The sequence below is a fragment of the Lagopus leucura genome, unplaced genomic scaffold (assembly GCF_019238085.1).
Source record: "Lagopus leucura isolate 7727_CA_CO unplaced genomic scaffold, USGS_WTPT01 Super-Scaffold_739, whole genome shotgun sequence".
Classification (NCBI taxonomy): domain Eukaryota; kingdom Metazoa; phylum Chordata; class Aves; order Galliformes; family Phasianidae; genus Lagopus; species Lagopus leucura.
Genome location: NW_024962255.1, coordinates 7,080,947 through 7,106,365, shown reverse-complemented (window position 1 = coordinate 7,106,365; position 25,419 = coordinate 7,080,947). Strand labels below are relative to the sequence as shown.

Here is a 25,419-nt window from a genome sequence, read left to right as displayed (position 1 = left end):
CCAATATTTCATTACATAGAATTGCCATGCAACAGATGCCTGTAGAGGGGCAGTCTGACACAATGGCACCTGAAATGGAAGTGAGAATGGGGCAAAGGTGCATCACTCAATTCCTCCATGTGGAAAAAATTGCATCCACTAAAATTCACTGATGGTTGCTGAACATTTAAGGAGAACAAACAATGGATATGAGCAGAGTGAGTTGGTAGGTGGAGCATTTCAGCAATGACGACAACCACTTGAGAACGAGCCACATTGCAGATGGCCATGACACACAGCTGTCACATCACAAAGTGAAGAGCATCCAATCAGTCAGCTCATCTGCAAAATTGGTGGACTGTGGTCCACCAATCATGGGAATCAAGGGAATCATGTACAGAACTGAATATCAGCTTCAATGCACTGGAAATGATGGTGGCAATATTGCAATATCACAAGGCTTGTGCCAGGCAAGTCCCAAAAATGTTCACACAGGAAGAGAAAGAACAGCACATAAGTTTATCAGGTCCTACTGAGCCAATACAAGGCTGAAGGTGACAGTTTCCTGGGTTGCATCATTACTGGTGACAATACATTTGTCACCATAGCAAGTCAGCATCATAGCAGCAGTCCACAGAGCAACAACATGAATCCTCCATCAGAGAAGAAGGTTCAAGATACAGCCCTCAACAGGTATAGGAATGTGTACTGCCTTTTGGGAAAGGAAAAGTGTGGTCCATCTGGATTTCTGGAACTGGGACAAACCATCAAGTCTGATTACTATATCATCTATTTATACCAACTATCATCACCAACTAAGCTTAAGGTTTAAAATTCCAGAGTCAGGCCAGAGAAGGCAGCAACCTCTCGCTTGCAACACAAGTCCCATATCACCTGAAATACTGTGGAGCACTTTGCCAATCTTGGCTGGACTCCTACTCCATCCACTGTATAGTTTGTATTTGGTGCCTTCTGACTCCCATCCATTTGAGTTGATGAAAGGTAGACTGCACAGGCAACATTTTCCTACCAACAATGCTGTCATAACAGTTGTGAAACAGTGGGTCATCTCCACCAACGTAGATTTTCATGAGTGCATCACGAGCAGTGCTCTTTATTGCTGGCAAATATGTATAGCTAAATGAGGTGACTTTGTTGAGAAAAGAGTGTTTTGTGGCTGAGAATTTGCTCTCTCAGAGTTATTGCGCTCTTAGTATCTCTTGTAGTTTCCATGCAAATAAATAGGAACCATTACTTTCAGAGTCACATACAGGCCTTTTCAAGGCACAGAGCACTGAAGCAATGAAAAATTATAGGTTCAAAAAATAAGTTCAAATTAAATTCCTATTTTAGAGAAGTACATGTATCACAGTCTACATTTAAGAACTTTTTATTTAACATACTGGAATAGGTTTTGCAGATAGGGGTTTTTTTTCATGCTATTAAAAAAAGCCTAGAAAGCAATTAAATTGTATGCCTACTGGTAGTTCTTATTTGTTTGTCCAGGCACTGTTTTGAACAGCTGAGTTCTTGACTTCAAAGTAATTTCCTTCTAGGTTGCCTAATTTAGACATGAAAAACACACATCCCTCTAAGGCTTAAATCACCAACAAAACCCCAGATGAGTTTAGATGGTACTTCAGCTTTCACTGCCTTACTGCAAGGAGCTGAAATGGTAACCTATGGCCCTCAGAATTCCACATGCTTAGTATTGTGTCAGTAAGAAAATCACTCTGTTGAGAGCTCTAACACACAACCCAAATCACTTTCAAGCAAAGAACTTGAAAGGAGTCAGATGTTCAAAGCTAAGTCTCTTGCTCAGTGACAGCCATGGCAAGTCTGCTGGTTACAGGGCCCAAGGGCGGCCAGTGCTGCAAGAGCAGCTTTGTCTCTGTCACCTGAAATGGCACTGAGAATTTGTGTGAACATAACTACTGCAACATACCTTGCTTTCAACTATCAAACAATGGAAGTTAACATGAAGCACTTAGTTTTCCCACTTGGAGTGTTTCACAGGCCAACATGCACCATTTCTGATAACAAGCCTGTCTAAGGGCCTGGTGACAAACATTTCAAGCTCAACATTCTGCTCTAAATAATCTTAGTTAAAAAAATGCAAGAATAACCAGCATTCCAATACAATTGAAGATACTTTTAAGTACTGATACAACATTCCAGTTAAGCAGAGACAACGTAGGCAACAAACTCCCATTTTGGTTTGCCACTAATAAATAGAAATCCTTTCTCCAACAAGAACTATCTCCAGTATTCTCAAGGCTAGAGGTAAAGTTACTCCCTGCCAAGTCACTGGAGCAGGCAGATCGGGCAAAATATTAAGAAGTTAAACTGAATAACTACAGACTACCACATCCATGAATATCAAAATCACTCTCATCTCTGAGGCAGTGTAAAATAGATGGATATGAAGCAAGGGAAGATACTTCAAAACTATGCAATTGGATAATGCAAAAGCAGAGTAATGATTCAGTGCCATTTGTGCAAGGTTCTGCAAACAGCAATTTGAAGAAGAGCCTTCCAGGTACAAGGAAATGAACGCATGCATCCCTTGGAGGGGGGGTAGAGCTATAACGTTTTCCTGTATTATTTTCCAACTGCTAAAAACCCCAAATATTTTTACAAACCACTTGTATGCAACTACTCCTTCTAGTAGTAGTCCTTCTAGAAGACTAGACCTTGGCAATTTTACCTGTCTTTGAAAAGGCTAATATTGAAATGATTCTACAGACTGTCATCTGGGATACCCGACATGGATGAGGTTAGATATTGGCAAAGAGAAATATTTTATTATTCCACTGTGAGTTATTTATTCCAAGATCAGAGGAATTTGATCTTCACATATGAATTAGCCCATTTTCTTTCAATTGATTTTAATTTAAAATTACCTACATTAAATGCCAAAACAACCTCATCCAAAAAAGTGAAAGTATTTCGGAATTTTCCAGCTAATCTAGATTCAGGTATAAAAATGCAACAAAAACACATCTCTTTCCAAATGGAATTTCTGTAGTTTCCAGCCAAAAGCAAAAATATGAACATGCTTTCCTTTAACTTCTCATGACCCATAATTTTGTGGTCTGCATGTACAAATGTTGAGACTTTCACAAACAAGCCAAGCAGGATGTTTTAAAGGACTACACCATAGCCCAGATTAACAAAACACACACTAACATCTTTAGCGCATTTTCAGAACCTGCTCTTAACATAATTATCAAGAAGGTAATTGCATGCAGAATGATGAAACAGAGAAGCTAAAATTAGAAAACAAGATTAACATCATAGGTAGTGTAGCAATCTAGTCATAGTACTGATCAATGGATATCAGCTTTTAATACTTCAGAAAGCTATTTAATATATAGTAAGTAAAGGCAATTAAGGTAGCAGCTGCAAACAAGATCAGTTTACACTACAATATCATCAGATTGGTACCAGAGGGTAAAAGAACAAGCACACATAGCTTTTTTTTTTTTTTTAACCTACAGTTTACCTAAAATGAACTGGGAAAGTAATTTTTAAGACAGGAGTCCACTAAGTATTGCTGCTGCAATCTAAAATCTAAAAAAAAAAACCAAACTAAACTAAACTAAAAACAGCACTAAGCAAACCTCCTGCACCAGTCACGTTCACTAAACTCTGTACTTATTTCCTTTATAAATACAGTAGGAAAGAAAGTTATCAGTCAATTGCCCTTACCTACAGAGAAGCATTTATGCCTTACCTTAACTTCATGTTTTATGAGCCCTCAATTGAGATATTAATCCAAGATCATGCTTTTCTTTTGACTGAATGGCTAAAACAATGTATCACAGAATCATAGAATGGGCTGCGCTGAAAAGGACCACAATGCTCATCTAGTTTCAACCCCCTGCTATGTGCAGGGTCGCCAACCAGCAGACCAGGCTGCCCAGAGCCACATCCAGCCTGGCCTTGAATGCCTCCAGGGATGGGGCATCCACAACCTCCCTGGGCAACCTGTTCCAGTGCCTGACCACTCTGAGTGAAAATATATAACCTTTCAACTTTTTTTTTTTTTTTTTAAACGAAGAACGCACAAAAAAAAAAAAAACCCTATTAATTTATCTGTTACAACATAAATTCTAAACAGTACTAGGAGAAAAAAGCAAAAATTCACCTGAGAATATTACTTAGCAGTGACATCCCACAGCATGCTGCTGGAAGAGCAACTGGCAGCCAACTCTTCCCCCCCCCCGCCAAGTAGAACAGGCAGTTTCCTTCCCACAAATCCAGAACCCAGTCTATGTTACGAATGTGCATCATTCTCACTCACCTCCTCTTTAAACAGTTTCACAGAAAGAATCAAGGCATTTCATGGTCAAAAATCCTTCTTCTGAACTTTCTAATTGGAAAGAATTAAGCATCTCAGTGGGGACTGTGATGACAAACTTTCCCTTCTGTTGCTTTAAACTGCAAGAGATCATGCACAAAATCTGAAGTATAGCAGTGAGAGTACATAAATTAAGACTTCCTCATCAACTAAACTGATTCATTTGGATCTCAGGCTGAGCTCCACATCATGAAGCAAATCTTCACTCCATTGAAAGGATCAAAATGCCCTCTCCTGACAGAAGAAGTTAAGCACAACAGCATCAGCAGGGACAATCAGTGCTCTGAAGTGACCATCACACGTGAAAGCCTTAATAACTAGACCCATCAGACAGCATTTCCATACTGCAGGCTAACTCTCAAAATCACTCCCACTATATCAGAAGCAGCAAAGATTAAGCTAAAGATCATGATTTTTTTCATTTGCATGTTAAAGGTCTCATGAGTACTCCATTCCCTTAATGGAACAATGCTACAGTAGAAACGTGACAAAAACTTTTCTGCAAGAAGACAGTCTTCCCATCACTCAGGCTTCCCCAAACTAAGTGAAAAGTTCAAGTGAACATACTTGCTTTACCTTTTTAGTAAAACTGAACTAACCTGAATAGTCTCTTCGTTCCTTTTGTTGCAGTTTCGCTAAAAGGGGGACCAAATTCTCAATCTCATGATTTCTTGCAAATGTTGACTACTGATATTCTTTCAACTCTCTCATCCATACCAGTATCTTGGAGCCGCCTCTCTACCTTCCTGGTAAGCTAACTGAGAGGAAGCTAAACAAATTAGAAGCTCGTGGCACTACCGACTAACACTGAAACAAGTACTGGGACTGTATCACCTTTGCAAACCCTTAAACACATGTTCTGAGCTGAAAGTCTACATACAATTTAACGCTAATGGAGATATATGAATTGATTCCTACACAGAAAGATTGAAGGTGTGGAACCAGTATCTGCAAGTCACAGCTGCTCCTGGTTCTTGCAGTTGAAATATAAAGCCCACAATAATGATGGTGCATAATCAAACATGAATTCAATATATCTAATTAGCAAAATACATAGCACTGGAAGAAACCCGTAGTCCAATAGCAACACTAGTGCCATCAGAAATGAGAGTATAGCCTTAGGGAAACGTTAATTACAAATACAAAGTTTCACAGAAGTCATGGATGAAGACACATGCAAACCCCATCAAAAGTTTCTGCTGAACAACGATTATAATCAGTCTGGGACATCTTAGTTTCAGGTCAATGATTAATACCCATGTCTCAAAGTGCACTAAAACCATCCACATTTAGAGCTTTACCTACACACTTCACGTTCAAAGATTAAGAAGCAATACTGACCAATTTCCAGCATGACCTACAGCAGACAGAGACATCTTGGGTTACATTTGTATAAATACGTACTTACAAAACCATTCATGTACACAATAACTCTGTCAGCATATTCACACATGCACTTTGCAAAAGTTCATGTCTGCCTAACATCATCCCAACAAATGCTCTTCAAAGAATAAACAAGTGAAAATAAAGAATTCTGTAGAACACAATACTATTACCTTAAATGAATTGAACTTGAGGCTGTTTCCTTACTGCCTCTTGCTATGAGAGTATCCTGAACTGAACGTAGTGTACATTCATTATTAACTAATTCATTAGTTCATACATTCATTATTAACTAATTCAGATGACAATTTCAGTCTGATCAACAAGTGATGAAAGATGCAATTAGGTATGTCTATCTGTGCTTAGTTTTTTTCTTTAATCTTCTATTGTAGTGTTTCTCACCTTTATCCTGGAGAAGTAGCTAGCTTTAAAGGATAGTTTCACTGATTAACACTTCTAAAACTGCAGTACGTTCAAATGTCTGACTCATTTTACGAAGAAAATGAGCAAAGAAAACCCTAGCTTTCCTTTAGACACTGAACCACATTGCAGTGAGGAGTTACACCCGACCTACATTTAAGCACTTGAGCTGAACCCCATGTGCACATTTCCAGAGGCCCTCTTTCTGAACACAAAGCCCCATATTAGCCTAAGAACTCCAGTCAGCTGAATGCCAGCATTCTCCCATCAGCGTTGTGATTCAAGTTCTACGTGCACTGATGCATTGAGGAATTTCAGAGTTAGAGGTTATCATTTAGCACTAAGATTTCCAAATATTAGAAAAAGATAGAGACAAGGCAAGGAGGCCAGAACAAAAAGCAAGCAGAAATGATGTATTAAATTCCCCTCTGTCCATGAAGCCAACTCTCATCTGTTTTGGATTACCAATTCCTTACGGCAGAGACCCATCACCTTCTTACATTTTACATGAAAGTGCCATGCATATCTATAATGCTACATAAATTATATGTTCCCTGGAACAATGTCCTGGCTTTGTCTGGGAAAGGCCTTGCTAGCACATGAGGTGTGAACCAGATGTTACAGAACTCAATGGAAAAATTCTGCCATCGACTGCAAGTGGGCTTTGGATCAAGTAATAATTTTACATTAACTATTACTCATAGAAAAAATAAGAACAATAATAGAGAGAGCAAGACCCACAATTATATTTCGCATTAGCTGTTCTATGTAATAGCAGCCAACCAGTTCATGCTTAATTAATATTACCTGTCACTGAACCACAAACCAGAGTGATTTGGAGAGAAAACTATTATTTATTTATTTAAGTAATTAGCAACTGCCAAGGGTTTTGAAAAATCTATTAGACTATGTTAGGTCTTCCCCCAACTCTGAAGCAGTAGTCAAGATTAAAAACATTGGAAGCATGATGAAGTCCTCAGATTATTATTAAGTAACACTAGAGAAGAACACTTCGCTATTTTCTCTTTCTCATATTTAATTCCAGAAAAGTGGAAGTTGTACATCATCACCATCTTCCCCACAATATGGCCGAAATGATGGCCATATTGTCCCACACAGTAAAGAATTGACAGGAACAAGGGCTAATTCTGTAACTCCATCAGCAGAATACATACTTGGTTCTGCTAACATGCTCAGTGAAATATTGCACCTTGATACTTGAACTGTTATTAAGCTTTTAATGTAAGAAGTTGATGGGAACAGTTCATATCCACTAAAGCCTACTTTATTACAAAAATTAATGGCAGCAATACTGCTTACTCATGTTGAAAGATCAGTAAAAAAAACTTAGCACCACAAAACTTGTGTTAATAATCCTGGATGAGTTCTGGCTTCAAGCCCAGCTCAGGGAGCATGAGTAACTTCTGTTCCTCCTGACGTCTAACTTACACTAGCTGAGCTGTCTCTCATGGCCCAGCCACCAAGCCAGGCCATCTGCGAGCAATCAGCATTGCCTTGTTCCCTCCAGTACTGGCCTCCTCTCCTCCCTTTTTATCTGCCTCTCTCAAACTGAATCACCTTCTGAGCCTTTGCCCACTGTCACTGAAGCACTCGCATGAAAACTTCTCACACCCAGCCCACTTCTTTCAACCCACAGTAAGTGCAACACATTTGTCAGAAAACATTTGTACCGTCTGAAGATGTTATACATGACAGTATTTATGCAAATTACACCCTCAAATCTTGATGTCACTCGTAAGTGGCTCCCCTCTCCTCACCAATCAACTCCGAAGTCTGATAATACAGCTCTGGAGAGGCTCATTTTATAAGCCATTTTAAAAACACCTTCAAATTCATACTAAGTTTCTGAAAGTATTTTCTCCCTTAGCTTCCAATATATTTCCAATGTTTCAAATCACTCTTCCTCACTACACAACCTGAAACACATCAGAAGTCTTCGTTTTACCTCCAGAAACTGCCTTATTCATTTCACATGAGAGAAAGGAAAAAACGTAACCTTGATTAAAGGAAATTGCACAGACAGACTGTGAGTAAGCCACGAGACACTGTCCAAAGATTTCTTTTTTTTTTTAACAAAAAGAAAACTTGTGAAGATAGCTTCCATCTGTTTTTATTAGCTGTAGTATCACATGTACGTACAGAGAAGATTCACTAATGTATGTTAAACTATGGCGTTGCTCAGACGCTAAGAGCTTTAGTTGAAGTGAACCACTTTTAACCTGTTGCTACATCCACACTCTGCCTAAATAATAACTTCACAGGCTTGTGCCAAAATAGACATATCAATATTGCTAAGTAATACACTCTTATTCACAAAGGACATTCCATTTTCTATTAAATTCAAAACAGGATTTTTTGCTATACTAACAACTGTGTAATTCTAAGGTAGATTATACCTACAGTAAATAATCAAGTATCCAAACACATTAAACATGCAAGTCATTCAACTCCACAGAGGAAACATTCAGCTGTAAGAAGTATGAGCCATTTTACATAAGGGTGAGAAAATATTGTACCATAAAGTGATGTGTAGAACAAAGTACCTGCTTTAAGGCTTTGTTGCTTCAAATTAAAACAAATCCACACATTTTAATAACATTCTAAAGATGAATTCTTAACACATCCCCCATCTGTGCACACTAATCATGAAAATTAAGCAGAACATTCAGAAAACTCATTTGTCAGTCCCAGTGTAGTCTAACGTAATCTAGTGCAAGAATGTAATCTAAGAATCCCATGTAATACTTAATAAAACAGATATTTTGCCATTATCCACACTCCTCCCCCTCCAGCCTTGATCAGGGCATCTGATCTCATACAGGATAAAGTGTTCTTTCACATTTAAAAACATATCTTTTGAAAGTACGATCTCTAAGTATGAACAAAATATGGAAAATAAGGGCAGCCACTTGTTTAACAGACAGCTAATCAAGATGAAGTTTCAAGGCATTTCTGGATACAGCCTGAATGTTTACACTGTTTTCTCTGGAGTGCAGAAAGACAAAGCAGCTCATTTTTATTTGCATACTATATGCACTATCTTCATCGACTCAAATACTAATTTACACATTATTCATTAAAAAACCCACGTTGCTTTGTAAAAAGCAATTTCAAAGCCATTACTCTTGTTCGTGTTTCTCTTTGTAGCCGAGTTGCTGTGGGACTATTTTTTCCAGTCCTTCCGTGCCTCTGTCTAACCACAGACATTATTGAAACACTGTGTGGATTGTGCATTTCTTTCTTAAAAGGACTTTGCATTTCTCAACCAAATATTTATGCTTTCAACGATAGCACAATAAGTTTCATGTCATTTCTTCAATAACAGGATGTAGTGTTTATCCACAGACTAAAATGTTAAGACCACCACACCATCTTTCTGGTGAACCCTCTGCTACTAGGGTTTGAAAAACCTGCTACTAGGTTTTGAAAATATTTTCCCCTAGTTTGAAACTCCCAATTGAAGAATAATTAAGCTTTTAAGTGAATTACAGTAGCATACACCAAAGAGCAATACTTATCATTATAGTTTACGGACAGCTGATGGTAAGTAGGTGTTAAACAGCAAAACTGAAGAAATGGATTTGCTCACAGTGGAAACTGCATCATAAATTTCACTAGTAGAAATCATGAATAAATAAAGAGCATCATTTTTTGTCTAGTCAGTTGTTATGATAGAATTACAGTAACTTCCTTACCTTCTGAAAAAAGTCTTCCCCACTTTTCCCTTTGCCCTCAGCAGCAGCTGTAAAACAAAAATGACATCTGGTTATAAAATACCTGGGAGAAAAGTTCTAGGTCTACATATTAAAAAAATCATCAATGAGCCCATGTTACTGTGAAATTATAACTCTGGGTAAGTTATTTCTTATGCAATAGGCATTTATCAACAACTGACTAATACTCGGAACAACATCTTGTGAGTCACTTGCTAAGGATCAGTTCCAAGCACATATTTATTTGCATAATAGAGCTACTATACATATATACTTTGTAACTCAAATTTAGATCTACGATCACCTAAGTCCAATGATTTATTCACATTGCATGCTTTGCCATGCTCTTCTATTAAGATGTAAACAGAAAGCTGGAAGGGCACAGCATTCACTAAATCAAGATTAAGAATCAGGACCAAAACAAAACTAAGCAGAATATTAAATCTGAATCACATTAGTAAATACCTCTATTCTACTATTAACTTTTTCTTAATACCAAAGGGAAATAAAACAACCTCATAGAATACTGACTGCTCTTTGGTTTACTGAGGTTGACAAAGCATCACAGAAATCCAAGCGCACTTTTCTGCTGTTATGTTTGCTTGTCAGGCAGTGAATTTATGCAGTACTCCTTTAGACCAACAGCACTGCTGAGCTACTACAGTCAACACAGCTGAAAAGTTGAAAACAGCCCTAGATACTAGGAACAGCCCCCATTGTACAAACCAGAAGCATTAGCACTTTTGATTACAAGAAGAGCATTCAACAAAGGTGACCTGAAGCTAGAAGGTACACTGAATGGGGCTGCTCTCAACCATGGGCAAATGTGAACTTGCCATGAAGGAAAAATGTTGTGAGCTCCTCAGCCTAGGAGGTTTTAGAGGCTGAAAGGTGAAAGTATTGAGTCCATGAAAACAAACTGCTCAGAGGAAAAAACAGCAAACAACAGAACAATAGAAAAACCATCAACTTCATACTAGTACAGTTTTGTAGGTAAAAAGCACAAAATGGAGAACATCAGCTCCCCCTCATGCTTAGCATGGTTCTAGCTATGTCAAACTGTGCAAACTGTGCAAGAGATCAAGTCTGAGGATTCCAGGTCTTGAGCTTCTGTGAGGGAGAGCAGATAGAAGGGGCATCGATGCTGGTGTGTGCAAGCGCGCTGTGCTCTGCAGTCTTGAAGCCACACAGAGACATTTGGGTCAACAAAAAAGACAACAGTGACTCTGGAAAGAGCAGGCAACCACAAACCTGAAAATCCATAGCCAATAAACAAAGCATACAGCCTTAAGAGTATTTTTTCAGTAAGCCTGCAGGAAAAAAAATACCAACAGTAGCATCATTTCAGAACAGGACTTGCAAGCATACAAGAAACAAAGATGCAACTTAGTGGTTTCAAGAACAAAACAGGGATTAGGGCTTGGATTCTCTCCCACCTTAAACCTCTCACTGGGCTCTCGGGTGATGTAAGGGGAACACTACAACTGTTTGCACATAACATATGTTGTAGCTTATCTGTGTTGCAACTCAAGGCACAGCAACCACAACACAGGGGGTCTTTCAGAAGCAAGATAATTATGAGAAGGATAATTGCCTTTTCTCCCCCAAAAAGGAATGCCTCCAAATGAAATTCCAAGTGAAGGAAACAAAAGAGGGGAAAAAAAAAAAAGAAGTTTCCTGATTGGAAATTTGAATTGCTGAAAACAGTCATTGTCTTTGGGAATTTTCTGTATTTCTCATACGCAGAACAGATGTGCAATTAGCCCCATCACCTGCCTTCAGAGCTGTTCCAGCTACTTAGTTCTCTCTGTTCTTTTGATGACACAAGCAATTCCAGACAGAGCAAAAGCCACTGAGGAGGTACAAGATACCTCCTACCCCAGAGGAAGCAATGCCACTGTATTTGAGAGCTTCTCAGAAAGAGTCTCTAACACAAATAGCATGGAGTAATCCTTGACCACGAATTTCTATACAACTGCATACAGAAGTCCCTGTTCTTTCATCCAGTGTCAAAGCAGAAGAACCCAGTGAAGCAGTCGACCTGCTGCAGAGTAAATCCCAGCTTCATAAACTGAGGAAAAAACAGTGCTCTCCTCGCCCTCCAAACCCACACCGCCTGTGACAGAAGAGTGCACTGCTGGAAGCTTCACTAGAGCAGGGTTTTTAGAAACAAAATTCAACTTGTGCATTGCAAGCCAGAGGTACTAGCAAGAAAATTGCAAACAAGAGCCAACTTCAGACAGCAGACACTTCATAGATGCATGTTGTTTTTACACATCTTTCACTAACTCAGAAATTGCTTTGAAAAACTTTAGGGAGGCGAGTATCAAAACACTCTTTCAAATGATAGATGGGCCTAATGTGCTTTTAATCAGAGGGTCCAGAAGACAAACTGTAGATGAGAAGATGACAGGGGAGCTGAAGTTGTAGCTTTGAGAATAGACAGATTTTGTTTCAGCTGTAAATACATGCCTTCTAAACTGAATACAAACAAGAGATGGCTTAGATAATGGCAGTGATGCTCTGCGAGGCATTTAAGTAGAATGCTGACAATGTAAATTCCAAGTTTCTTACTGCAAGTTTGTTTTTAAACTGAATCATTCTGGTGACCTGATTTACAGCTTGACCTGACCAGCAACTGTATGACACAACACATGGATCCCAAGAAGCATGGAAGGCAGAAGAGGGAATGAGAGTGTCCTAATGAAGTTGGGGTGCAAATGGCATTTACAATTTTAGTCATTATTCAGTGTTTTCAATTGCTTTACTGTAAAATAAAGGAATGGTCTTTCATTCTAACTGTTAAAGTCTTGTGGCTCCTAACAAAAGACAGGGAAGTCTGTACTGTGTGGTTGTTTGGTTTTGTGTTTTTTTTTGTTTGTTTGTTTTGGTGGGGGGGAAAGGGGGGGAATACATTGAACTTTCACACTGCTGTATCCTAAAGCAGTTCTTCTTTCCTATGTGTCCTTTATGTCTGTGCTCACTTTCATATATAAAATAGCTGCTGAATATTAAGGTGGCCTAACAACATATATACACACACAGAAGAAAATTTAACATTAATAGTTCCTGATATGGTGAAGATTCTACCATCTCAAAGCCTTTCTTTCCCTGCAAAAGTGGCCGAGATTTGTTGCTTCTGAAAATGGGAACAGTTGCCAAACAAGGAAAAAGTTACCCATTTCTTTCGTAATTAAAAGAAAAACGGACTCTGTTCTAACGCCACCAGCTCGGTATCATTAACAGGGAAATGAGCCCCAAAATTATTCCCCAAAATTTTTAATTTTATACCCAAGTCATTGAAAATGGGTTCCAAACTGTGCAGCATTTGCTACAGTGAGCTGCAACTCAGCAAGCTATTGAGGTTGACCTCAGTCAGACAAACTGAGATAAAAGCAAGCGTTAATTTGTGTTTAGGGAAAAAAAGTCTGATAGGTCACTGCATCCTAAGCTCAACTTTTTTTCTAAACAAATCTTGAGAATTAACCCTGACTTTCAAAACAAATCTTGTCTTTGAAATATCATACTGAGAATCTCTCAATTCATAGCTGACGTTCATATCCTGGCAGATTATTTTAGTTATTTCACTAATATTAACTGTAATGTTAATACAAAGCCAACATTTCCTTAAAAACCAGGCATCACAAGAATGGCATAAATATTAAAAGAACAGTTCTTTAATTTTCTAACAGCACATCTTACAGCAGAAGTACTACCATGTCAATGACAGCATTCCTTGAACTCAATGTCTACCACAACAGACATCAGCATCTTTACTGAGAAACCGAAAAGGATCTGTGCTTTGACAGTATATCCAGGTGAGCTCTGGAATTCCACATGTGGTCACCAGCCTCAGACCACCACACCCTTCTGTTGGCAGCCCCATCCTCAAAGTGGGCTTGACCACATTTACCATTCTGCCACGTCAAGCAGAACGCTAATTGACACCATGCACTGACTCCTGACTGACGAAGTTTTTCATTTTCACCAACCTCTCCTACTCAGCAAGTATTGGTTTCTTGGAAACAGTATTTATTTCCTTGTATTCAATAATTACTTAACTGATCTTCACAAAAACTAGGATTCTTTTTACACAAAATGATAACATTGGCTTCAGAAATACAAGGAAAGACTAAATAAACGTGCATAATAGGCATTTTATATTTTAAGCTATACTCTGTTTATTATAATTTCTTCCATACCATGAAATATTTTATATCTGGTTTTCACTTTTCAAGATATATTGGATTGCTGGGGTCCCATCCAAAACAAATATGAAACAGTTGAAACAGGTGTTAACTATTATTATACCCATTAAGTATACTGCTTGTCTACTTAATCACCAAATCAGAAAAAAGCCAGATTGTAATTTCTTTTAAGTTCACATGGAACAGTGAATTTTAACTGTTATTTTAAATGTTCTTTTAATCATGAAAAGAATAGTTCACAAAGTAGACCACGTTTTACAAGAACTGAACCAAAGGTACTTGGATTCAGTCAAGTTTTGTTTAAAGAAGCCATTACTGCAAATTGATCTCACAAATCAGCTTTATGCCTCATTCCCTAAGCTCTTGAAATCGGTACTGAAAACTATGAAAAATATTTGTACATTTGCTTTTGGGTTGGTTAGTATCAGAATTTCTTCCCTCCTCTTGAAAAAACCTCTACGTTTCTCAGAGAAACTAATTGCATGTTCCCATCTCAGGGTTTTAGTTATGAAACAAAATTATTCCTTGCATCAGGAAACACATTTAAAAGAGCTTAAAAAAAAAATTGAGTTTTAACAAGACAAGCTAACTTAACGTGATTTTGTCCAACTGTAGAATAACATACCTGAATAGCAAACTTTAAAACCTTCTATAGCCAATAAATCACAAAGAATTTGTAAAACTTGTCATTTTCCCCATATTAATTAGTTATCTTTTCTCAAAGTTATAAAAAGGTGTTGACCCAATACTGACTTGATTCTTCTTGTTTTCAAGTAGTGAAATCACTAATTTCATAGTGATTGCTCACTAACAAAGAAGAGCATACATTGTTCAAAGAATCTGACCTTCAGTTGAATTTGTTGATATCCAAACAAAGTAATTTACCATTTTTCTTTTAATTCTAAAGCTAGCCTCATTTGCTGTTTTCAGCTAGCAAACTAAGAAGTTAGAATAAGAGCTGATGAGACAAAATGAAAGTGTTTGGTAAAAGAACATAGGAAAGCTTAAATAAGCCACCCATTTGCATAACAACCTTCAGCTCTATTACTGTATTGGCCTCTCAGTAGTATTTCAGCTACGTATTCATCTCACGTGAGATAGCTTAGGTTTTCTGTGACTACTTCTTAGTTTGCTGCAAGTTACAGATATTCTCTCTGTAACACAATTAACTTCGTGTTCATGTGAAGAGCTTTCCACAATGTCGAAAAAAAAGTTACCAGTTTTCCTGTGTAGTCAACTTCCCAAGCAATAAAGGGAAGAAAATCACTCATTTTATGGTATCATGAAGTATTCTGTAACTTATACATTTTGGTATTTTAGGATTTCTATTAGTTTTTAAGTATTCCGGAGTCAGTAAGCAGAAAAAAAAAAAACCAAGCCAACTAAGTGCTTCTATTTTTAGGTTCACTGATAAGGCATCCTGTAGTCTTAGAGGATGCTCACCACAGACCAGGCAGAGTACATTACAAAGTCAACTGGAAGTATCAGAAAGAAGGGTAACGGATGGAAGACAACGCAAAGTCCTCAAGAAGTTATTGGCACAGTCACAACTAAAAAAGCTGGCAAAAAGAAAACCATATATCTGATCATATATGCTGACAAACTTGCCAAGTGAGAAGGTACACACCATCTATAATATTACATAATTATCCGATGTCTACACATCATGTGATGAAAGGATTCCAGGACTGCAGGTAAAAACATGAGTATCATCTTTGATTAATACATAAATTAAGAGGAAAAACAATTGAAAACAATTAAAACAAAAAGATACCCATGACACAAACACAAATCTTACACAGGAAGTTTCTTTTTGTAGTTGAGCAGCCTAAGGAGAACTGGAACAATCTCCATATTCTCAGTAAAGGACAAAAAACAGTCTGTTAAATAACTGTTTTCGGGTAGGTTCCACTGTATCTCCTTCTCTTGGAAGGAGTTTAATACACAAGCTACGAAGCTATTAGTGAAAAAGCCAGTTCTGACAGACATAACTAATGCGAAGAAAAAAAAAAAAAAAAAAAAGAGTAGCCTCTGAACATAAACTGCTTTTACACTGTTGTTGAAATACGTTTTCTGAGCACTGCAGAAGCTCAGCACCTACAGCCCCTATTTGGACTACTAGCTAGCTGCGTGAGATTTCTTGAATTGAGGCCTTTCCTGAATGCACACAGACAGAAGTTGATATTTTTCATTCATCCCTCAAGTCCCCATTTACTTTCATACATAAAATTATGAGGACTATCTATCATGTGAACTACATTAACAGTCAGTTATTGAAACAATTTTTCAATAATCTTTTTCCTCATGCTATAATAAGACTTCTGGCAATTAAGTTAAACCATCCCACAACCAAAATGCAAAGTTCCCTCCATCTGTTACTTGCAATGAATAAGGAACAAAAAATGCCAAAAGGAAAAAGCTTGAAAGAAATTAAGCTTACTGCCACAGCATACATTGCCAAGAAAGAATGTTATATACACTCAAATGAGCAAAACAGTTTTGAACTAATATTCCTGCAATTTATGTCAGATTTCTTCAGGGACTTAATGGATTTGACAGCTAGTAGCATCAAGAAAAATAGAATCAATGCTACAAACTACTGCCTGGTCAATTTTCTCTCCCCGGCATCAAGATTTTCTAGAACTGCATACTATGAAGTTCATCCAGAACCTCTGACTTAAGACATAACTGTAAATTTTACATTTACAAATTTTACCAACAGATTTTTCTCATATTGTAAAACAAATTTGTTTCTAAGGAAATGATTTCTGCCAAGTCTCTGCATAGAGAAAGTATGCTATCTGTACATTTCTGTAGTCAAATCAGACTTAAAGCTAGCTGTGAAACTGGGGTTGCCCCAGGACCTCTTTTCCTTGTTGGGGATCTCTCCTTCAAAATCAAATGGGTCTACCTCACCTACCCAAGCACAGGGTGCTTTCATATGAGAGCACAGAAGACTCTATGGCCCAGCATTTCAGACTTCAAGAGATAGCAAGTGAGTGCTTTACTTCATGCCGGCTACTCTTAAGAAATCAGTCAGGAAAACCCAGTAGCTGTCAGCAATGCATTACCTGATTAAAACTGCTCTATTAGCTCTCTCAGTGTGGATTCGTCAGTATTAAAACCCAAGAAACCTGGACCTCTATTACGTTGCTTCTTTTCCCTTGCACACAGAAATTCACATAAAAAAAACCTGTGCCCAGCAGTTTAATTATAATTTCTACATCAGAATTAAAAACATAGATAAGGAATAGGCAAAGGGAGAGAAAAAATGCTGAAATGACTAGTAGTGAACAGCACTGTGCAAGGCACTGTGCACTGTCTTCTACTCTCTGCTTCAACATATCAGGTGGATAATTGCTGAAAGCCTCCTACATCATCCTTCAGAGGCATTCAAGGACTCCAGTTGCTACCTATAGCAGACATGCCAACTCATGTTCCAAGATCAAGTTTTCAGCTTCCCCTTCTTAACACACAAACTTGGATCAGCTTTTTAGCTCATGCTAGCTTTTTCAGAGTCCATTCTTACCTTCTTATTCTCACTGTCAAAAACTAGATTGAAAACCAAAGGCTCTTTCCTCTATACTCAGCGAGTTAAACCATAAGCTGAAAACCAAAGAGTCATTACTATTCTATACTTAAAAAAAAAAAACTTCTGATGGTCAAATTATGGTATTTATCATGAGTAATTCTTTTATCTGCATGGTGTTTGTAAGAGTTAAGATACTACACCAGGGAGACTGACAGCTGCATTGTATCTAAATGATGTAAAAGAGCTATTAAGAATCTTTCATTTACTCCAATTTCAATAACAGATTAAGTCATCTGGCCTGCTTCTGGGAACAGTTGAGGGCTCATCTGAAATTCCTTAGCTAATTCAAGTTCAACAGAATTCTACATAAAAATAGAAACCCTAAGAATTTCCTTAAAGCCTAAGAAATCTCAAGCTAATAAAGATTGCTTTTCAAGTCCTGCATACACAGAAAGCATAGCTTGCTGTCAGGCTGTAGGTAAGGAAACGAGAGTTCAAAGCAAGAATGAATTTAAAAACAGAACATCTCAACTAAAGCACTGGTGGCCATAATACAAACTAGATACTTTATGAAAGAAAAAGAGCAGTTGTCCCATTACCCTAAGTACTCACAAGCGAAACTAAAAAATGATCCAGTTTTAATTATTTCTGGTCGTACCACTGGGACTTAGAAAGCAATATTAAAGTACTGGCCATGAAGTCAAGGAACATCTTTAGCATAGGCAAACTCAAGTCTTATTTGCTTTGTCAAGGTGTCTCTTTTGAAGAGCAGTTTTTTTTTTTTAATTTTTTTTAATAATGTTTCATACAGAGATTCCCACATTACTATCATTTTTGTTTATTATAAATTACTTTTTTCCTCTATTTTGATCAAAGTGGACAAAGACAGCTTTTCAGAACCTAAATTCTGTAGTAGCAGAGCTTTATTTCTGATTTCTCAAAATAGAAAAAAATTACACCTGCAACTCTGATAAATGCTTTTTAAAGAAAAAACACCTATCACATACCACAGTTTGCAATAAGACAGATAGGTTCACTTAGTCTATTAGCATGAGTGAAACCTGATTAAAACACTATATTAAGTCCCTCTGCGGACCCTTCCTCACTCCAATATTACCCTCTGTCCCCCAGTTTTGAGACAAACATTTTACATTATACTGTATGTGGGACTAAAAAGTAAAGACTGTAACTGATCCTTATGTTTCTAAAATGTTTTCCTAACTGAACAGATATATAACAAGAGCAAATAATCCATGAACTCAGTCTTCTTACACTCCTTACCCAAGCTACACTCCAGGAAAATAAGTGGAACCCCACTGCCAGGAAGTGTTACCTTCACTGAGATGCAGCAAGGAAAGATGAGGTAGTTTAGCTTTTGCCATTTTACTCAAGGGGTAAATTAATTGGCTCCTCTCCTCCAAAAGGCCTTTCTGCAACTCAGTGTGTCAGGAAATTTGGGAACCTGTGGTCAAAAAGATAGTCTGGGATAGTAAGATTTCATATGGTATCAACTTGGTCCAGATGCTTTGTAGGCACAATGTTGACAGGACCAGCCCACAGCCAGATGTCAAGTCAACTAAAACACTGTTCCATATTACACACTGCCATGATGATACAAATTCCCTTAATCTATGATCCTCTATAAACTGCAGAAGGGCTGCTCTAGTAGCTGCTGGAAAATCTAAGGTCCCATAGAACCTACAGTTGCTATAAAATACTTCTAATCAAAGAAATGAAAAGTGATTTACCCAGGTGTATAATCAACAAATGTTATAATTACAAAATGAACAATAGAGTTAGGCAAAGCAGATAATGATAACAAAAAGAGAACAGATAGAAAGCTTACCCGTATCCTGGGCTCACTTACAAAACTCCAGCAGAGTGGATCTCCAGAAGAGATCCTTCCCCACTGGTAGCCAGCTCTTAAATAGGTATAGGAAAGGTGCAGCCAGGCTCCATCCCTTCCAGCAGCACAGGTGAATTGCCTGCACCTGTGCTCCCGTGGCTGACTCATGGCTCGCCTCAGGTGATCAGAGGCTCAGGCTGTGACTCAGCAGTTCCCGTACACCCAGACAACTCATTTTTCCATTACTATAAGCCTACTTCTGACACAAGGGAAGAGATGAAAACAATGCAGTTCAGTTAAACCATTCCAGCCCCACTTCCACATCGCCTGCCTCAGCTGACTTCCCTGAACCATCCTTGACTCCATTGTCAGTCTATGAGCAAGCACACAAGTACCCAATGCTGAATTTGGAAGCAGCTTTTTCACCTAAGTAGATAGTGAAAGGAAAGATGGAAAACAAAGGAATTGTCTTTCAGGCTTCAGCATTTTTCATCTTGTCTGAAACCTAGCCACCACTTTGCAGAGGAGCAGAAGAGCTGACAGAGCAAACTTCACATTGTCACACACCTAGAAGTGGGACACACTGGTGAGTCAAAGCATTCCTGCAAGAACAAGAGAAGCAGAAGGTGTAAAGCTTGGCATTTTTCTATAAGGCTCCATGGCAGGTCTGCTTTCCTGAATCCCTGGGTGCCGTGGAGACAATTTCTTGAAAGCCTCAGGAGGCAAAACTTCTCCTGCTGCCAGTGACTGACAGAACTGAATCTGCCCCCAAGCCACAGTCTCCACTTAACAGAACTTGCTGTTTACAGGAGGGGAAAAAATATATATATATCATTTCAGAAGTGCCCCAGGGGCTGACAGAGGATAACTGCCAAATACAAAAGCTCTGCTCTCAACAGATTGATGACTAGGGATACTCTTTCTATTTGTTTAGTGTTCCATTTTCTCTCTATGCACAACCACTTTTCTTGTCAGGTATGCACACAGATACTGTATGATTCATTACATACCAGAAAAGAATGCAGTGAGGCTGTAAAAAAATTAGAAACAAAAACCCTACAGATTTGGATAAAAATGTACACAATATTTTTCTGATGGCTCTGCTCGTTATGAGTCACTCACAGATGTGGAGCTACAGGATGGAAGCCAAGATTAAGTCAAAGACAAAGCTTTATACAGGAAACCAGCTTAAGACTGTTGCAATGCAGGTTACATAGTGAGCTACAAGAAACAAGCCTTTCCCATCAGTAATGAGACACCATGCCTATCTGGAACCATTAGGCAGAAAGATTCTGAAAATGCATAGAGACAAGGACAAAAAGAACACCGTTGGGAATTAACAGATCTTCTCCCTTTCTCAAAACCAACCAGCCACACTCTCCAGGGTTGTGGAATTAACTGGAGTACTTGGAGAATGAAACAAAGAGTTTCTTTCTTTTTCTGTTGAAAAATACCACTTTTCATTTCTCATACCTCAAGCCTGGAGCAATGGAGCATCATAAAGCTTGCACCGATTTGTCACTCATTTTCTCATATATTACACAGGCAAGGAGTCCAAATTATGCATCAGCAGAAAAACCTGCAACATACTTTAAGCCCACAAACTGAAGTTGACTCACAGCATCAAGGTCCTTCTTTTAAGAAGCTAAGGAAATGAAGTAATTGTTTAGGTAAGATGATCAAAGTACAACAAAGGTCTAGATCTTCTGGTAAAGGTGAAAAAGTTTTATTTTCACAGCTGTTTTGTTGTCCACATTTTTTTTTGACAACTACGTGATTTTTTTTCCCCTATGACCAGTTCCCATATTAAAAAGCACAAGCACTACATACAGCTGCAGAAAAGTTATCTTTTATGTATTTGTATAGAAATACACAAAAATACACAAACTCAGAGCAAAGAAAGAACACCACATTGTACAACTACCATTTCTAGAGGCAGTTTACGTAAGTTCAAAGCTCAGTGGTCAAAGTCAGCAGGGAGCTTAGCATCCACACAGACTCAAATAGTTCTGTGGTGGAAGATGTGAATCGCATTAGCTACTAGGCCTAATACATCAACTTGTATTTTAGTGTGGTCAACTATTCAGCAGGAGGACAAGCAAAAGCACTCTGATTTCTCAAAACTGAACCAAAATCAAGTAAAAGAATTATATTCATTTTACCTCTCAAATTAAATTATTCTGCTTCAGAAAACCTATGTGCTTGTTCACTGAAATAATGCTACTCATGTAAACAGCACTGGACCAAGACATAACACAGACATATATCCAGGAAGAAAACTGCTCTAAACCAACAGGCAAATAAAGTCTTCTTAGGGACAACAAGATGCAGCTCTAGAACAAATTCTGCCCTTACACTGGTAAACTGACTTTCTCTTACCAGTGTGTTTTCAAAGCAGATTTCCCAGAAGACGTTTGCAGAGTAGAAGCAAATGCTTATGAATGTCAGGTTAACAGTTCTTCTACCTTTCCAGTAACTATTTTTATAGTTAATTTTACATCAATAACTACTGAAAAGTTGCAATATATCGATCTGTCCACATGGCAAACTGAAAGACAGGCAGATAAATCTGTAAATCTTATCAACTTGGGGGAAAAATCCTAACCAGCTGTGGACTGGTTCAACTGTACTAAATGCTGCTTCAGAAACCTACAGAACTGATAGTAAGAATATAAAACAGGAGCAGAATTTCAAGTGATGATAAAAAGAAGTAAAGCAAGATGTGCCATTGCCATTTCATCAGGAGCTGCTTAGTTTAACATTTTTGTGTCCTTGGTGCTGTAACATCCACAATCATCTTCAGACTGCCTTGGGACCAAGTAACTCCCAGGGTTGCTCAAGTATTATGAAACTGGGCTCACTTTATGTGCTACAGTGACCAACTTAGTCATCTATAAAAGCCAGAACAAGTAGAACACTCTTTACATTCCAATGCAAAGGACAGATAGCAAACCTGCGTTCTGATGAGGCATTACTTATCTCACACTGCACTCACTGTCACAGTTTCAGGGTATCTCCTTGAAGGGATGCAATGCACAAGAGGTAGTAAAAATAAAGGCCTCCTGTACAGACTTCAGTCAGTCTGTTCCAGCCAAAGCAACTGTCTTCTGCACAAAACACTAACTGAAGGCAAGAGAAGCAGAGCAAGACAGGTTTCTTAGAGCTGTTTTCAAATCAAAGAAAATATCATCAACAACAGCTTGATAACCAGTTGACACACACAAAGAAAACAGCTTTGGTCATTTTATTGTTCTGTGAGCTTGGTAGAGATTTACTACTGAGTCTTATTTCATGAAAACTCCAAGTCTCTGTTTGAACATTGAATACAGACGTGCTAAAGCAGACACCACAGACAATGCACGTATGGTAGTAAATAGACATTTTCCATTTTTAAGAGGCTTAACCTGCTCCATTCACCCTGCATTTTTACATGGTGACTCCTGTCACATTCAGACTGATCAAAACAACAAAAACTTGAGTCAATGACACAATGCTTGCAATACTAGAACAATAATGTGAGCACTGTAGCAATAATTACCACCGACTCTATGGCTCAGCCAAACCTCACCCATTTTTAGGCCACGCTTTGAAATGCATAAACTCATTCCTGTCTATTTTCAGTCTTCTGTTGTTTTTCTCAATTTCCAAATCAAGTATAGTGGCTGCACAGGAGATGTACATAAACACAAAATTTCCCCTGCTTGCCCAGCCCTCACAGCAGCTATGTTCTTGCAATGTTAGATCATTAACCACAAGACTTTTCCTGAATTTCCCCTCCATACACATGTTAGGATGTGGCACGGGGCAGCTGACCCAATCCTGAGGACTGCAGGGTCCTGGCCTCCCCTGTGCAACTGCCACACTTGCAGAACACAGCAGTCTACATCTGTGCTTCTCAGTTTTCAGGAAACAATCTTAAACCTCTCATTCCACATGTACAGGTTTGAGTAGTCAAAGGGAATATAGCAGAATAGCAATAGTCAGCTGGGCTATAAGTAAACATCACCTTTGAATTTAAGTTACAGGATTTGAAAACCAGTCTCTGAACTGGTGAATCTTCAATTCCAAGTAGATTCAACTGAGCAAGATGCTGAAGAAACCAGTCAGGAGAGAGTAGTTCCAACATGACATTGCCTACACAACAGGCAACAAGCCCATTACTACAAGCCAATCTGTGCAAACCATGGAGGAGATGGTGTATTCAGCCCTCCGCTAGCTAATATCTATTTTATGAATACAAAAAGCTACTTCTGACACTGTTGTTTACAGGAAACAAGTAGAAGCCAGAGAAATTCTACAAAACTGTTTACATGAACCTGTGATACGGAGCAGGAAACGCTGAAGTTAAATTAATGACCCCGGGTAAACAAGAAAGCACTGTGGTTAGACAATCCATTCTGAATTACATAACTCATTTATCTGGTTACCTTGAGCAATTCTGAAATTTAAAGTTCTTCATCTACATTCTTACGACTCAAGAACTATCAATTCTAAGAAGAAATAATACCAGAAACTTGATTTTGTGCACAGTAAACTAAAAATAAACTTACAAACTTAAAGGCTATAAAATGTCATTTGTGGTTAAGTGAAAAATTAAAACGAAGAATGTTCGATTTCTGCCAAAATCTAGAAAAACAAACGATAAAGAGCGTGGAACTAATATTTGGCCTTCTTCTGCCTCCAGTTCCTGTGTGGGAGCTTTAGCTGAAGAAATACCGTATTTCTGCAAACACAAACACTATTAAGCAGCAAGATGTTAGTGCAGCTGACAACGTAATGTTGTTTTCAGGAATAATTTCTCCCATTTGTACACCGCATTATTACACTCAGATCCTATCAGTAAAGCTTCATGCACATTTTTTTTCTTCTGTTTTATATTAAGTACGCACTCCTCTTGGTGCTTACACAGTGGTCAAGTAACACACATAGAAGAAAGCAAAGAAGTTAATCAGAATCTGATCTGTACGAAAAAGTTTTCATATATCATAAAGCAGGCCTATAAGTGACCTTGAGCATGACATAATATTTAGAATTGACTTTCTGAAGTTTCTGCTGATCACCGCAAGGTACACATATCAGTTAATCACAAAATAATAAGCATTGAACTTGCTATCTACAAAGCCATTTAGCATACGCTAACATGGCACCGACCAGTGTTAACAGTATCTCTGAAGTCTCTATCAAGTTCTTTTTTGTACACCTATTCACAGCTTAAAAAAAAAAAAACACCTCAGTGAGTCTCAAGTATAATGGTAAAAGCCTCTTCACCCAGCTGATGTACCAGCCTATTTCTCCAAAAACAAAAGCCTCAGCTTGCAAAACTTTGAGGAATAACTGGTAAAGTTTACAGCTCTTTCAAACTGGAGCAGATGAAGTGACACTGACAAAAACAAAAGTCTAGTTTGTTAACACAAAACAAAGAATGATATTACCAGCTATCTGCACAAAGCAATATGTACAAAACATCGTGTAACACTTCAGGCCACATCTCTTCACATGATGTACCGCTTGCAAAAGACACCAGTTTTTATAAATATTCTCCATCTGTTTCATGCCTGCATAAAGCATTTGCCAAAAGCACTCACTTTCTGACATGGAAAATGCACTCATTTGGAAAGAATGTCAGTGAACCAACAAGAAAAAGAAAAAAAATCAAGACTAGTTTTAAAACCTTGTCATTTGCCCTCTGTTACCTGCCAATTTGCACCCCTTGGAGGAGTCATAATTAACTGAAATAACTTCACAGCTGTGGGGTAAACAATTAACTGTTCTCCAAGAACTTGTAAAGATTAGATGGCGGTGACACAGACAACACAGACTTAACTGCAAGTAATCATGCTTTTAACAGGTGCATAAGTATTGATAAAGTTACTTTAAAATAGGCCAAGAAATAAAGTAGCCCGAAACACCAACTTAAACAACATAAGCCTGACAAAAGACAACACATCAGCCAA

General features: G+C 38.1%; 1 protein-coding gene across 1 annotated transcript in view; it reads right to left on the bottom strand.

The window, feature by feature from the left end:
• BICC1 (BicC family RNA binding protein 1) overlaps positions 1-25,419 on the bottom strand; it is a 97,652-nt gene that overhangs the window by 55,467 nt on the left and 16,766 nt on the right. Inside the window, exon 2 of the mRNA XM_042863308.1 lies at positions 9,862-9,908. Coding sequence (XP_042719242.1) covers positions 9,862-9,908 — 47 coding nt within the window. The remainder of the gene's footprint in view (positions 1-9,861; positions 9,909-25,419) is intronic.